The sequence below is a fragment of the Vombatus ursinus genome, unplaced genomic scaffold, assembly GCF_900497805.2.
Source record: "Vombatus ursinus unplaced genomic scaffold, bare-nosed wombat genome assembly UNPS02005286.1, whole genome shotgun sequence".
In the NCBI taxonomy this organism is placed as follows: Eukaryota; Metazoa; Chordata; class Mammalia; order Diprotodontia; family Vombatidae; genus Vombatus; species Vombatus ursinus.
The window spans coordinates 1,406,399-1,421,463 of record NW_020945064.1 but is presented as its reverse complement, the minus strand read 5'-3'; the positions used below and the strand labels follow the sequence as shown (position 1 = coordinate 1,421,463).

General features: G+C 40.6%; 1 protein-coding gene across 2 annotated transcripts in view; it reads left to right on the top strand.

The window, feature by feature from the left end:
* ZFHX3 (zinc finger homeobox 3) overlaps window positions 1-15,065 on the top strand; it is a 308,538-nt gene that overhangs the window by 227,564 nt on the left and 65,909 nt on the right. For both annotated transcript variants that reach the window (XM_027847585.1, XM_027847584.1), the window contains exon 5: window positions 13,085-13,192. In XM_027847585.1, the coding sequence (XP_027703386.1) occupies window positions 13,085-13,192 (108 nt within the window). The remainder of the gene's footprint in view (window positions 1-13,084; window positions 13,193-15,065) is intronic.

The window sequence follows — 15,065 nt, the reverse complement described above, 5'->3', positions numbered from 1 at the left end:
GTTTTTTAAATGAAATTCCCATTTGATCTCCACAAGAAATGCAAGTCTCTTTCTCTATTTCTGCCACAAATCCTGAGTTGGATTTATTCTTTCCTCTTCTGTTTTGTCTTTGAGGAAGGGGGGGTGGGGGGGGAACCTGCTTGATTTCATTAGGCTTACATTTGTCATGATACTCCTTTCTAGAAAATTCCAGTTTGGTGTAAGGCTAAACTGTGCAAAATACTATTTGAAAGAAAGAGAGAAAGAGAGAGAGAGAAAAAGGAACTTGTCAAAATGCATTTGTTAGATCACGTTTTAAATGAAGTACAATTGAAGGTAGTTTTTGTCCAAAGAAAGGAAAAAAACCCTGAAAATCTGCTGAGCTCCAAGAAAGTGCCCCTCCTTTGTTGTCCTTCTGACACTGAAGTGTAATTTTTCATGGTTATTTGGACTGGCAAATGGGGGGGGAAAGAGAAAGATGGGCTTGCGATTATTTCCCATAAATGACGACCCAGTCACATCACGCTCCGCTACAAACATACTCAGGGAATTTACCTTTTTTTTACATTTCATGTGTGAAAATAACAGCAACAATCATAGTTCTGTAGAAATTCAAGGAAACTAATCCTTGCTGAATTCAGTCGGCCTCAGGGTTAGTGCAATTTGGGATGTAGCTAGATCCTTGGGCAACGTGACATCTGGGAGCATTGGAGGTTTGGTCTGGTTTTTAACAAATGAGACAGAAGGGGAAACTTTCTGTTATTTCTTTTAAAAAAATATCACAGTCCCCTTAGAGTCACAAATCATTGGGAAAATAACTGACCACCTTAGTTCAGTAAAACTAGGGGAAGAGTTTGCGGCTCCTAGTTGTTGCTAATGTTTTTCAATGGCATATGTGAGATTGGCTTTAGCTGTTTGGACTAGTCATCGCAGGTGGGTTGTGGTGGTGGTGGGTTTTTTGGTTTGTTTTTTAGTGAGAATGTAGAACAGTGGAATTTCTGATAGCATTAACTCTTGACTTTTCCCATTGCCCTACCTTCTCCCCTCACTGTCCTTTCTGCTCATTCTAGACTGGGCTGACACTGTCTAAATAACCAGTTGGCCCTTGCCTGGGTAGATAAACCTGGCAGTCACTGTCACTTCCTGCACATTGGGAGAGTTTGAGATTTTGTGCTTTGGGGTTCGCCGTCACACAGACAATATGAAGCTGTGTTCAAAGGAGTTGGATTTTCTCCAGGAAATGTAACCGAAATGCCTGTTTCAGACCAATAAAGCCTCTTCACCTTTAGTTTCTCAAACTGGAGGTGAGTTTAAATCAAAAGGCATCCTGAAAAACTTTTACTCTGCTCTTTTTCTAGAACTAACCCAACTGCCTCTGCTGCTCCCAACAGCCCTGGTGAGAGCAGGGCTGGGCCCCGCTCAGGGCTGTCCTGGGCTCCTTCTTCCTTGCTGCACAATCACCCATTTTTCTTGTTTCTGTAAACAGTACAGAGATCTTCAAATATACAAAAGCATAAATGGTCTGTATTCTCCAATTAGTCATTTTTAATAATGCCAGAGTTGGCTCTTTTATCCTAATGCCAAATTCCAGGAGGTTGGGGGTGGGGGCTGAGGGGGGAGAAACTACAGGCTGTGTTAACTTGTGGTAGGGGGGGGAGGGAAGGAGAAACTGGATTCTCCCTCCACATTTTAAGAACAGTCCAGAAACTCCAGGCATTGTAGCCCGAGGTATATTGAATAAATGAGAGCCTAGTGGCAAAAATAATTCTTATGGCAAAATTCCCACTTAAATCATCATTTTACTTATAGAGCTTTTGTGATTAAAAACTCATTGATGAATAGGAAAAGTCTACTTCATCCCCAAATTCTGCAATCTCTTTCTTTATCCCTCTCCAACTTGTTTAAGTTTGAAAAAAAAGGGGGGGGGGGGACTTGAATTTGGGTTTAAAAATTACAGATGTCACCTTTTTTTAAAGGCAGTTTTGTTTAAAACTGCTTGCTAATCTGTCTTTGTAAAAATTCATGGGCCAAGGAAGGTTAACTAGAAAAAAAACATAAAGAATGAATTTTTGACATTGGACAGATAACAGTTAAGTGTTTGCCTGTTGATTTGTTCATTGTCAAAAAATGAGAGTAAGATGGCAGAGCAGGGCAGAGAGGTTTACATGTAGTGTGAATGAGCAGGCAGTCTAGCCTTTATTTTTATGAAAATTCTACATCAGGACAGTAGGCCGGCGAGGCCTTGCCATCGCCATGTGTTTTTATCAGTAGTAACAAGGTAAGCTTTTGATGATATGCTTCCCAAGATGTGTAGTATAGCTTCCAAGATGCTACCTGGTACTAAGATCCCGATGAAGAATGTAATTTTTATCTTTCCTTGGCTTTGCATAGCCACTTCATACTTCTCCCATGCACTTATCTTGGTCTGTTTTGTGTAGTTATGGTTGTTTTTGTGTGTGTGTGTGTGTGTGTGTGTGATTTTTACTAGACTGTAAGCTCGCTGAGGGCAGTTGCCGTGTCTAATTTAAGATTGATAGCTCTTCAGTGCCAAACCCAGTGCAATACCTATGATTAGCGCTTAATAAAGTGAATGTGTCATAATTTTAGGTTCATGTTGTGAAGATGTTATAATACTGAAGTTATGTTCCAGGGATTTTCGTGGGAGGTTGGGAAGCGGGTAAAGTCCCTTTCACCAACATAGAACAAAAAACTCTTCTATGCCTTAGACGGTCTTCAGGAGTGGCTGTGGCCAAAAGATATTGATAGAGATTATAGTTTTAGAGCTGAAATGAACCTTAAAGAGTATCTAGTCCATCTGCCTCATTTTATAAGTGAGGGGGAGCCCAAGATTGTGCAGGTAGGGATAGAGCCATGAATGAATGAAACTCAGTTCCTCTGATTCCACATCTAGGCTTTTCTCACTGCACCAACTTGCCAGGACCCAAGGGAGCTTGCATCTCTAATGACATTAACCTTCAAAAACCTAGAAAAAATAGCTGAGTCTAGGTCTTGAAGGGTAGAGTTAAGAAGAGTGTATGTGCTCACTTATATTAGGGGTCAAACCCTACTTAGAACACTTTCTTTTGTTTTATTAGATGGTTTGGGACTTAGAAGTATTTTGATTCTGCTGAGATCTCGTGTATGTGTGTGTGTGTGTGTGTGTGTGTGTGTGTGTGTGTGGTGTGTGTGCGGTGTGTGTGTGTGTGTGTGAGAGAGAGAGAGAGAGAGAGAGAGAGGGAGGGAGAGACAGACAGAGACAGAGACAGAGAGAGTGAGAGGGAGAGGGAGAGAGCTCCTGAAAGGGATATCAGTCACCTCTGTTTGCAGTATGGAAAACAGAACTGTTGTTTTTTTTGGTAGCAACAAGTGAGGCATTGATAAGAACTTCAGTAGGGGCTGTCGTGATAAGCTTTTTTAAATGGGTGCCTTATTATAAATATTCTCATTAGAAAGAGGAGTATTATGAGCAAAGAGAAGGAAATAGGCATTTATATGGCACCTGTATCATGCCAGACGCTGTGCTAAGTGCTTTTTTTTTTTTAACCAACTTTATCTCCCCTGATCCTCATAATAACCCTGCAAGGTAGGTGCTGTTATCCTCATTTTACGGGTGGGGAAACTGAGACAGGTAGAAGTTTAATAACTTGCCCAAGGTCACACAGCTGCTGTGTCCAAGGCCCAGTTTTGAACTCAGGATTTTCTGACTCCAGGCATAGCCATCTATCTATTATGCCACCAGCTACCTTAGATGAATTCCTAGACTTCTCAATTATAAGGCCACATTCTCAGCTACTCCCAAAAACATTTTCTATGTACTCAGGCCGTGAGAGTTGATCTCATGGGAATATATTCAGCAATGTTACTTTTTACTATGGTAGACCCCTCTTCTGATTCAATATCCTTGTTGAACAATCCAAGATCCTTCTAGGACTATAGGAAGTTGAACAAATTGTTAAGAAATGGAGGCATGTAAATGAAAATCACATTTGTATTGATTTGTAAATTCCTTACTTGATGAGCAGAAATGCCGGTTTAAGGAAGCGCATATGCACTAGAAAGAGAGAGAGAGAGATCTCAACATATCTATAGACATCTATAGACATATCTATATATATGTATACATTTCATCTATCTATCTGTCTATCATTTTGTCTATCTGTCTCATAAGCAGTTTACATCTACCATGACAGGACTGGAAAATAATTAAATAAATTTTTAAAAATATTTGTACACATTGCAGAGTAACTTAGCTGTTAATGTGCAGTTAAGGGGCAACTTGGGGACATGTGAGGAATCACCTGCTGCTGGTAGCTGTCACCACCATTCAGTCAAACTGTTCTCCTGACACTGAATTCTGGATTTGGAACCTTGATAGCTTCACTTTTGGAGAGTGAAAAAGCAGTAGGAAATCTGGTGCTGAGCCCCAAAAGTAAAAGAATGACACCCAGAGCAGCCACATCCTATTGATAACACTAATTCAAGCTGATTTAGTTTTTTTCTGGAATCTTTTGTTAACCCTGGCCTTCCAATTTGATGAGGGCAAAAATGAAGTAAAGCCCAGGTCTGGAAAGGTGGAGATAATAAAAGTGGGTGAGTTTGGTGATTAATATTGGGGGTCAAACCCTATTAGAGCACTTTTTTTTGTTTTCCTAGAATTTTGTTCCTTTGAATATTGCTTTGGAATAAATGGGCTGAGAGTGTGTGTGTGCATGTGTGCGTGTGTGTGCATGTGTGTGTGTGTGCGCGTGTGCGCCTGCCAGTGTACATGAATAAGACTTCTTCACCTGTGTTCATAGTATGGAGAATTATTTTACCTCCAACAGACCAGCACACAGTCAAGGTTCCCTGTCACTGTGTACAGCATGGAGTAGTAGAGAAGCCACTAGAACTGGAATCAGGAAGACCTGGGTTCAAGTCTTGGCTTTTACACTTAACTGCCAAAGGCAAGTCACTTAAGCTGGTCACTTAAGCTCTTCAGAGCTTTAGTTTCTTCAACATTAAAACGGGGACAATCATGCTTGAAGCATTTGTTTCAGAGAAGTGTCCTCCAGAGGGTGCTTTGGAAACTGGGAGCTGTGACTGTCAGAATATGGGGGGAAGGGTTTGGGCACCATTGCTAGAGTGCCCCACTATGGAGTGCCACAGCTATAAAGGTCACGGATTGTAAATTAAGGACTAGACAGGCCTTCAGAGGTCATCTAGTCCAACCCCTCATTTTATTGTTGGGGAAACTGAGGCCCAGAAAGCAGAAGGGACTTGCCCAAGGTTACACAGTTAGTAAGGAGCAGAAAGAACCAAGGTTTAAATCAAAGCCAGCTCGCTCCCCACTGTTGCATGTACCTTCTCATTAGTAGGGAACAGGAGGAACAGACAGATAAGCCCATCCATCCACCCATCCATCCACCCACCCACCCACCCCTCCATCCTCTCCATGTCGTCTTTCTCACTGCATAGGAACAAGTGGTGCCCACTTGTGGCCAGCCTCCCCATGTTCCCATTGCAATACCTGCCCTTGGGAATTTGATGGGCCTCTCTCCTCTGTGCTTCTGTGGTTTCACTTGGTTAATTAGGTTGAAAATGATGAAACAAAAAGCCTTAACCCTATCTGAAAGTAAACAGGTTGGTTATTTTATTTTATTTTTGTTTCAAAGAAGAAGTCCTATATACAATTAAAACTTATTTCTGGTAAACCTCATTCCAGGAAAGATGAGCTTTTAACAAAAGGCTTTTGACAGCTGCAGGCTATTTCATTTTTTTTAATGCCGAATGAAAAATCAATACATTTTTCTGGGTTATACATATTCAGAACAGGCCTGATATTTCCATTATAATGGGAAATGGGTGTCTGTGCACATCTCGCCTGTCAGAGCGGCACCACTGCATTTTCCAACCCACTGCTAAATATTTCAAACCTGATTTGATTGTGGCTCATGACAGCTAATGTTTCTCAGCTCTTGAGCCTGCCGACAGGGAGGGAGGCAGACACGCTCCCTCCCTTCCCACCCCCCCTTCTTCCCTCTCAACCATTACCCCCTACAAAAGGGGGTGGGGAGGGAATCTCATTTCTTTTGGATCACAGGTTTAGTGTATTGTTTAAATAATATGGCAGCTAGAGAGCTCTATGGACACCCTGCCTCTTAGGAGAATTTCCAGATTTGTATCAGATTCAGGTACTATAGGGACCTTTGTCAGAGTTTCAGAGAAGGCAGATTTAATTTACATCTTTTTTTAAGAGATAGAAACAGTTAAAAGTTGATTTGACTCCCAATTCTTTCAGGTCTAGAAGAGACTTGTAAAATACATCCAATGGGGGTGGGGGGAAATTGCCCCCTCTGCCCCTTCATAGAATTCCATCATTTCAAATAATGTTCCCTTTGAAAGGACTTTCCCTTCTAGGAAAATGGGTCCCATTTTGGGAATTGGTGCAGTGCACATTTCTGTAACGTTAGAGGGCTGCTTCCTATCCTGGATCTTTAATGTTTACACCTCTATTTGTGGCTGGCATTTTCTTCTACAAACCAATTTCCAATGCTTTGTAAAATTGCTACAAATCCCCACTGGGTTGTCAGTTGGCATAAAAAGCCTCTATTGGGAATAGAATTCCCCACAGATTTGGGAAACATGTAGTTATCTTTATCAGGTTGTTAGGCATAAGTAAAGTGTGTTAGAGGATCTTTTGCATTTATGTTCAATGAATCCACTTTTATTTAAAGGAAATTGTGTGATGATATAGTATCAGCAGGAAGACCTGAAATGAGCCAGGAACTTTTCCCTTTTAGAGTATCTAGAATTCTTATAACTGGAGGCCATGAGCTCTGCCCTCAACCACTGGGACATTAATGAAGTGAGCTGGCTGTAGTCAGCCGTGAGGCCTGAACAAATGTTATCTGTAAAAAAATTAAGTGATGAAAATAGACTTTTAAAATGACTTCAGAGAAGGTTTTACATGGAAGTTGAAGGTGGAAGAGACAGAGGAGGAATGGGAAATGGCCAGCTAGAAAAACTGGATGATTTTCTAAGGAGTTTAGCTCCTGTTTCTTCAGTCATTCCCTAAAAAGAAGTCCATCTGGAGAGGAGTTAGGGAAATGTTCCAGAAAAGGTTCTAGCCTCTTTTGAGTGACAGTGAGACGGGCAAGCCAGCTGAACCAAAGTAGGAAGGCCTCTGAGGGAGAGACAGGAGGCAGCTTGTGCCATGCGAGTCAAGCCACCACCCCCACCCCTTGACCACCATCTCTTCTCGGACCCTAATGGGAACAGCCCAGGACCCTAAGCCCAAGAGCTCTCTGCTATCACCTTGGGAATTAACTCCTGTGGAAATGCAGTCGGTCAGTGCTTCTTGAATGGTATGACTGATGACCCAGAACAGAAAATTCTTACTACGAAAGATGTTGGCACCGTCAGATGGTTCACCATCAGAACCTGATTCTGTTGTATCAGTAGAAATGATGTTGAGGAAGAGCTGTTACTGTAGTCTTTGCTGTTATACCCTGAGGACCACGGGACCATCTGACTCACACCTTCAACCTTCTCTATTTGGTGTCTCCTTCACTGAGAACAGGACCTGTCTTGCCTAGCCCAGTGTTTTGCATAGAGCAAGTGCTCAGTAAAAGCTTTCTTTCATTCGTTCTGTAAGACTTATAGGAATCAAAATGGGCTACTCCTGGAGGTTATAGCCTTGACATTCTCTGCAACCTTTTTAAATAGGGAAGAATATCCCCTGGTATCTGAAGGTGCTTTTCTGCCTAAAGGCAAGAAAAGGAATGAGATGACCTTAGAAGGAAGGTTCCTTTCAGCCCTATGTTCTAGTGTTTCTAGAATCATTGGGTGGAATTCTTCAACTGGCCATAATGCTGGGATCCCAATACTCACTTGAAATGTTATAGGATGAAAAAAGTATTTTAACTGGTCTCTTTTTGCACAAAAAAAAAAAAAAAAAAAAAAAAAGGAATCTGTTATTTTCCATAATGAACAGGGGCCCTTGTTGAAACATAGGATTTTCCAGATCCAACTCTTCATCATGAGTATACTTTCATTTGGCTGATAATAGGGAACAAAGTATGAAATCTCTATTGATCGAGGCCAATTTTTGTTGCTCTTATTGGGTGAAATTTCTTTCCTGGCCCAAGAAAAGATCTTGCTCTGCTTGGTACTCAATCATTATGTCTGTCCCACGGACGTTTCTAAAAACGGAACCACGAATAGCAATATTTCTGCCTCTCTCCAAATTAAAAACTGGATTAATTCCATCTTATCCTTCTAATAGACTCTTTCCTGCCTGTACCCTCATGCCATTTGACTCAAAGGAGGGAAAATGAGAGACCCTCCTTCAGGGTAAGCCAGCCTGGGAGCCCTTGACCCCAAAGTCCGGTGAATTTCCGGCTTGGCTCTCACTGAAGGGCTTTCTTTATCCTTGGGAGAGTTAAAAACAAAAACAGAAACACCTTCCCTGCAAGACAGTGCGGGCCCTGGCGCTGACTGGATTATTCTGTAGTTTGTATCTTTGCTTTTTAATCATTTTTCTGCCTTTATTGGTATTCATAGCTCACAGTTTTCCGGTTACTGTCAACCCGGGCTTCCATCCATTTTAAAGAGCTATTTTTCCCCTTGTTGTTGATGATGATGGTATAAAGACAGATGGTGTAACTGCTTATGAATGTCCTATTTTATTTCCCGAGAACCAGACAGTTCACTTGAAGACATATATTATTCCCACATGCTCAGGTTAGGCAGCCCAGACAGCGTCTGAGTCCTGGAGCCAGCTGCCCCATCGCTTGCCTCTCCATGCAGACGCTGACACCTGTAGGTCACAGGTGGGATTGCATGGAGGACTCAGCACGGCAGTCTTGGGGGTTGCCGTTCAGCTGGTCAAAACACTGATGGTGGCTGTAAATGGCGTGTTTCCCTGGCTGCTTCATGTTTTCTGGGAGGAGGGCAGCCATTTAGCTAATGGGTGGGAAGAGAGAGAGTTTTACTTTTTTTCAAAATCAAAAGAAAAAGAGAGAGACGGAGAAAGTCAGAGACAAGAGAGACAGAGGCAGAGGCTAGGGGAGACTTTAAAGAATTTTGATTAACAGTCCTTAAATAACAACTCCCTGCCATTTTAGGCAGCCTGCTGTAGTCTTCTCCTTGTGACTCCATCGGCCTTTACCTGTCTGATGCTAGTGGGGAGGAGAGGGCAAAAATTTAAGTTTCCACAAATAGGATGATATTTCAGGATCCTCACCTACCTGCTCAGTCTGGGGTCTTTTTCCTCCTATGAGATAGACCTTGTGAATCATTGTTGTGTGTCCCATTTCACTGGGTTGCTTTGTCCTTACAGTCTCATGCCCAGGATCTCTCTGTCTCTCTTTTTGTCTCTCTGCCTCTCTCTCTGTCTCTCGGTCTCTGTCTCTGTCTCTATATACACACACACACACACACACCACATACACCTAGAAAGAGAGATGTAGCTATATGGATTTAAATATGTATATAGACATTTATATGTAGGTAGATATATTTCTGCACATACATATATAATACTTAGAGAGAAAGAGATAGACAAGATGAGACCGTGGGCGTGAGAATCAAACAATGAAGATAGATATTTAGGTAGATAGATAGACAAACATACATACCCATATGAATATACGTTCGTATACAAATACATATACATATAATGTATAGATATAGATATATAGATATATGTAGAGATAGCTTTAGTTACATACACATGTATGTGTAGATAACTATAAATATGTATGTATGTATAGGTATTATGTCTGTATGTGTAGATAGATTTTGGAAGCATTGAAATACACGAGGGGCAGAGTGGACCGTGTAATGTGGGTGTAGGCTGCTTAGCACAAGGACATATCCCTTTATCTTGGAATTGTCCTCATAACACCTAATGAAACGCTTTCTCTCGTTTGTCGGGAATTGTCTTCTTCTAGGACTCTGCCACAAACCAAGTTGAGTTTGTTTGTTTGTTTTTTTTTTGCGTGTCATGTGTTTGGTATATCAGATAGGTGGCTGGGCCTGGCATCAGGAAGGCTTGAAGCTAAATCTAGCCTCAGATACTTCCTATGCCTTAAGCAAGTTGTTTGCCTCAGTTTCCTCAGCTGTAAAATGGAAAGAATAGCACTTTCATCCCAGGGTGGTTGTGAGGATCAAATCAAGTAATGTTTGTAAAGCACTTAGCATAGTGCCTGGCACATAGTAGGTCCGTGTCACCTTCCTTCCTTCCTTCTCTGCACCTCCACTCAAAATGCAAGACCGTGGAGTCTTCCTTTCGTATAATGAGTGAAGTTCTGCTGTGTTGAGACTGACATGTTAATACTTCAAATATTTTTCATCCGTGCATATATAAATGTGCTTAAAGATACCAGTAAGCACATATGAAGGTAATTAGCTGACTTGGATAGAACAGATTGAATGGTATTGATTGAAGAAATCTTTTACTATTTGAAGATCAATTTTGCAATTCAGACGTCAGACACTTCACGAAAAGTCAAAATAAAAGGAATATAGCTCAGTCTGGCTGGGAGGAGGGTTAGTGACAATACGAAGGTGCGTGTACTTGTGTGTGTATGATATACATGATGTCATATTCAATCAACAAACATTTGCTAAACCCTTGATATGTATATGATGACTAATATTTAACCTATTACACATTGTTTACATAGGGCCATACAGTTTTCAAAGTCCTTTCACATCCATTTTCTCATTTGATCCTTACAACAGCACCAACCCTGTGAGTAGGACAGTCAGGTGAGAGGATCCCCATTTTAAAGAAAAAGAAAACCAGGAAAGAAAAATGATGCAATAGAGGGGAATGCTCTATTTAAGGTCGAAAGACCAGGGTTCAGATCTTGGCTTTGAAACTAGCTACTCATGTGATATGGAGCAAGTCACTTCCCCTTACCTATAAAATAAACTAGTAAGTTCAGCTGGATGACAACTAAGTTCTCCTCCAGCCATAAATTTATGGTGCCATTAACTTGTTCAAGCTCATTCAGCTTCCAAATTCAAGAACCAGACCTAGAACCCCCAGCCAGATGCCCTTTCCATTGTCTTATGTCCCATCTTATTGAATCTGCCTATTCCTAAATGACTCTCCCAAGCATTTTACCAAACAAATTATTCTGCTTTTCCATTATGACTATGAGAGAAAAAGAAATCTGGGTTATCTTTAGTATTACAGCGGGAAAAAAAATTGAAACATGAGAAAGTTATATGCCAAGATTTGCTCGGTGAATTGCAATTGGAGATAAAAACAGGAAATACCACATTCAATACCATGTTCCCAAAGGGCATAACATAAATGCTATAATGATAATCAAAGTAAATTTTCTGATTCTCAATCCAGCCCCCTTCTTCTTGGTTCCCATTGCCTTTTTAAGAAGAGCGAGGAGGAATTAGTCTCCAAACTAGTGATTCTCATTTCATCTCAACATACTTTTAAAATCGTATTTAGAAATAATCTTATTCTTCTTAAAAAAAAGAAATGACCTTTGTGAGTTAAAATTTAAGATCTACTTTATTTGAAAACTAAGTTAAAAGGCCTTAAATTCATGTTAAAATAGTAGGCATTGAAATGATCTATATTTTGATTGGTCTGGAACCCCAAATGTTGTATTAGATACCATTTTCCAGCAATTCTTTTGGATTTAGATACATATTTGTATGTCTTTCAGCCATAAAGGTCATCTAAACATCTCCATTAGCATCATACTCCACTGTTAGATGAATGGAACGTCCAGATTTTCTCTCTAGAACCTGGGAGGGCATAATCCCTGAAGTCTACCAATAGATGTCTTGATCTGAATTGATAAACCCATTCAGGTCCTGCTCATTTGCCTAGAATTGTAAGGGACCACAACAAAAGAAGTGATGGGGGCAGCAATTAATTGTCATTGCCTTTTTGTTTTAGAAGATAAATTACTCAGTAAGAGTTAAGTAGAGGGGTTTTTTGTTGTCATGGTTTGTTTTTTCATCTAGATAGGTTTCTCACATTCCTTTTCTTTAGGGGCAAAGCTTCAGAATTTTTTCCACGTATACCCTTCTCCATAACAAAACAGCACCTTTCTCTACATTGCTTTTTAACTTATCCTTGGAAATGACCATTTGCCTTCTTGCCCAGAAGAGAACACTTCACATTAGGTGGGCAGGAAAGACAATAGGTTTTTTTTGTTTTTTTTTTTACGTCCAGTGATGGGTATGAAACTGACTTTTTAAAAGACAAAAAAAATCTGGGTAAAATTTTCATTCCTATTTTTCAAGGGGTTTAGTAGTGGTTTAACTACTAGTGATTATTTGCAGGCCAAAAGGTGGATTTTTGGAACAATTTCTGGAATGACTGTCATTGATTAAAATCTGAAACTGGCTCTCCAACTGCAGGTGTGTCTGAAAGTCCCACACAGCCCCATATGTGAAAAGAGAACTCGGAGGAGCATGTAAGGAATCCGTGATCTGGGTCAATCCAAAGGCTTGCAGGGATTAGAAATCAGAAATGGCCCAAATGAGAGGCCGTGTGGTAGAGCGGGGTCAAAGGACCTCGGATCCAGTTCTGACTGTTGGTACGTCTTGGTTGACTTGGAGCCAATCACTTTATTTCTCTGGACCTCTCAGTTTTCTCAGTTATAAAATGATGTTGTTGGACCTTGTGACCTCTGAGGTCACTTCAAGCTCAAAATCTATGGGCTTATGGTAGTTTTATGTTTTCCAATATAAATGCTTTACTTGTTAATTATGGAGTGTCGAGGGGTTGCAATGTAGACATCCTTGATTCTTCTCACTTCAAATATCTTAAAATCTGTGTTAAAATATATTTTTTTCATATGTATGTGAGAGTACCTGTTTTTCAGCTATATCCCAATGTACCTTACTGCTTTTGAAATAGAAAACAATTCTGGTCAGAACTGTCCTGCTGAGCCTTTTACACCTCCTGGTGCATTTCAGCCTATTGGGCACAACAGGCCAGAGTCACTGGCATCTCTATTTTGGGCCAGAATCACTGGCATCTCTGATTTGGCTGTTGATCAGTTCTTTGGAATAGCTGTTAAGAGACCTTCGTTTTCTCTTTAAAAAACAATTGACATTTGTGTTTTTTGTTCTGTTTCAGAAGAATCAATTGAAGATGCCGAAGGACCCAGTGAAACAGCTGCTGACCCAGAGGAGCTCACTAAAGATCCAGAAAGTGGAGGCGATAAAGACCAGGGCAAGTGGCCAGGTAGGTTTTGGCTGCCCTTTGAACCTGAATCCCATACTATATAGTAACTGAGAAAACAGGTAATCCGGAATTTGTTGAGTTGTCAGAGATAAACTGAATTGACACTGTATTAAATACATATATGTATGCATAAATGCATTTATATAAATATACATATCTTTATATTAATATTCAAATTTTTATGTGAGGTCACTTCTGCTCTTCAGTTTTTCTTTGTTAATACTCCTGATATTGAGCTAACAGTAAAGATCTTTATTCTTCTTTACCTCTTTACAAGATTTGAAAAGAGAGTTGATACTAGGCTTAGGATAGGGTATATAGTACTTTTCACCCAGAAGGGCATAGTAAAGGTTTGTTGATGAAATATTTGCGGAATGAATGCCTCGTGGCCCCACACTGTCAATTTGAGGTGCCAGATGAAGCCGAGGTGATAAGGTTAAGCCTAAGAGAGGAGAGTGAAGACTTTTCCTGGAGAAACTCAAGTATCAAAGCTGCATCTCTGTCCTGCGAAAAAAAGAAGGCAAAACTCCGGAGAAACATTACATTCTGAGAGGAAGAAAGGTATTTTCAGAGGAAAGGGGGAACGGCAGAAGCTGATAAGTTGCTTTTAAATTTAAAAAAAAAAGCCACCATAGTAACAAAAGGAAATGTGTCAAGCCAAAAAAAAAAAAGAAACTTTCATTTGGTCAGCCTAATTCATATTGCACACCATTGTTAATATTGTAATGCCCTGAGATTAAAAAAAAAAAAAATCAGCTTTCTTAGCCAGCATTGGTCAGGACTTTGCTTCACTTCCAGGCAGGACTATACTTAAATCATGTTCATTCTTGGGCTTCACCATTTAAACAAGATACAGAAACTTGGAGAGGGTCCAGAAAAGAACAATGAAAATGAATGAAGGCTTGGAAAATACTGCCTATGAGAAAAGGCTGCAGGGATCGTGGGCTATTTAACCCCGAAAAGAGAAATATGAAGGGCAACGCAGTCTGAAAGGAACCTGTTGTAGCTAGTTGTACGCCACACTTCTGGGTCTGCTCTAAAGAATTAAACAGCTTGAAATTATAAAACAAAATTAAGTTAGGCGTTTTATGTAATCGGAATTTTCAAGGTATGATATCTGGCCAGAAGTTGGTAACGTGGAACTGGAGTTCCGGAGAGAAAATAGGTTAGGGAATAGAGATTTTGGAGTCATTTGTGGAATGATATTTGAACCCAGGAGCACTGATGAGATCACAGAGATACATAGAAGAGCCTCCAAGGACACGCATGTGAATGATGATCCAGCGAAAAAGACTGACAAGGGGAGCTCGGGCTGGAGAGTAGGGAGAGCCAAGAGAGGGCGTTGTCACGGATGGTAAGGGGATGGCAGAAGGGCTCCTTGCCAAGTCCAACGGTTGTAGCTGGAAAGGATGAGCACTGAGAAAAAAAAAAAAAAAACTATTGGATTTTGCCTCTGGATCACTGGCCATCATGGAGATGGTGGTTGGGATCAAAAGCCAGGTTACTAGGGCTTGAACTATAACCATCTAGAACCCAGAGTATTTTCAGAAATAGGGAAATCACTCATTCCATTCAGTAAGCATTTCTTCACCTCCAGTGCTGTTAAGCAAGACATTCCTTATACGGGGATATAAAGACAAAAAAGAAAAGAAACATTCTACTGGGGAAGAAAATATAACTTGTGCAGAGATAAGTAAGCATAAACTAATTTGGAAAGAGGAAGAATACTGACAATTAGGCATCAGGAGAAGCCTCGTGAGTAGGGTGGTACCTGAGTTAAGCCTTGAAAAAGATAAGGGTCCTAAGAGGAAGAGGTAACGATGGAGTAGTGCATTACAGGCCCAGGGTTGACTTAGGCCAAATGCATGGACAT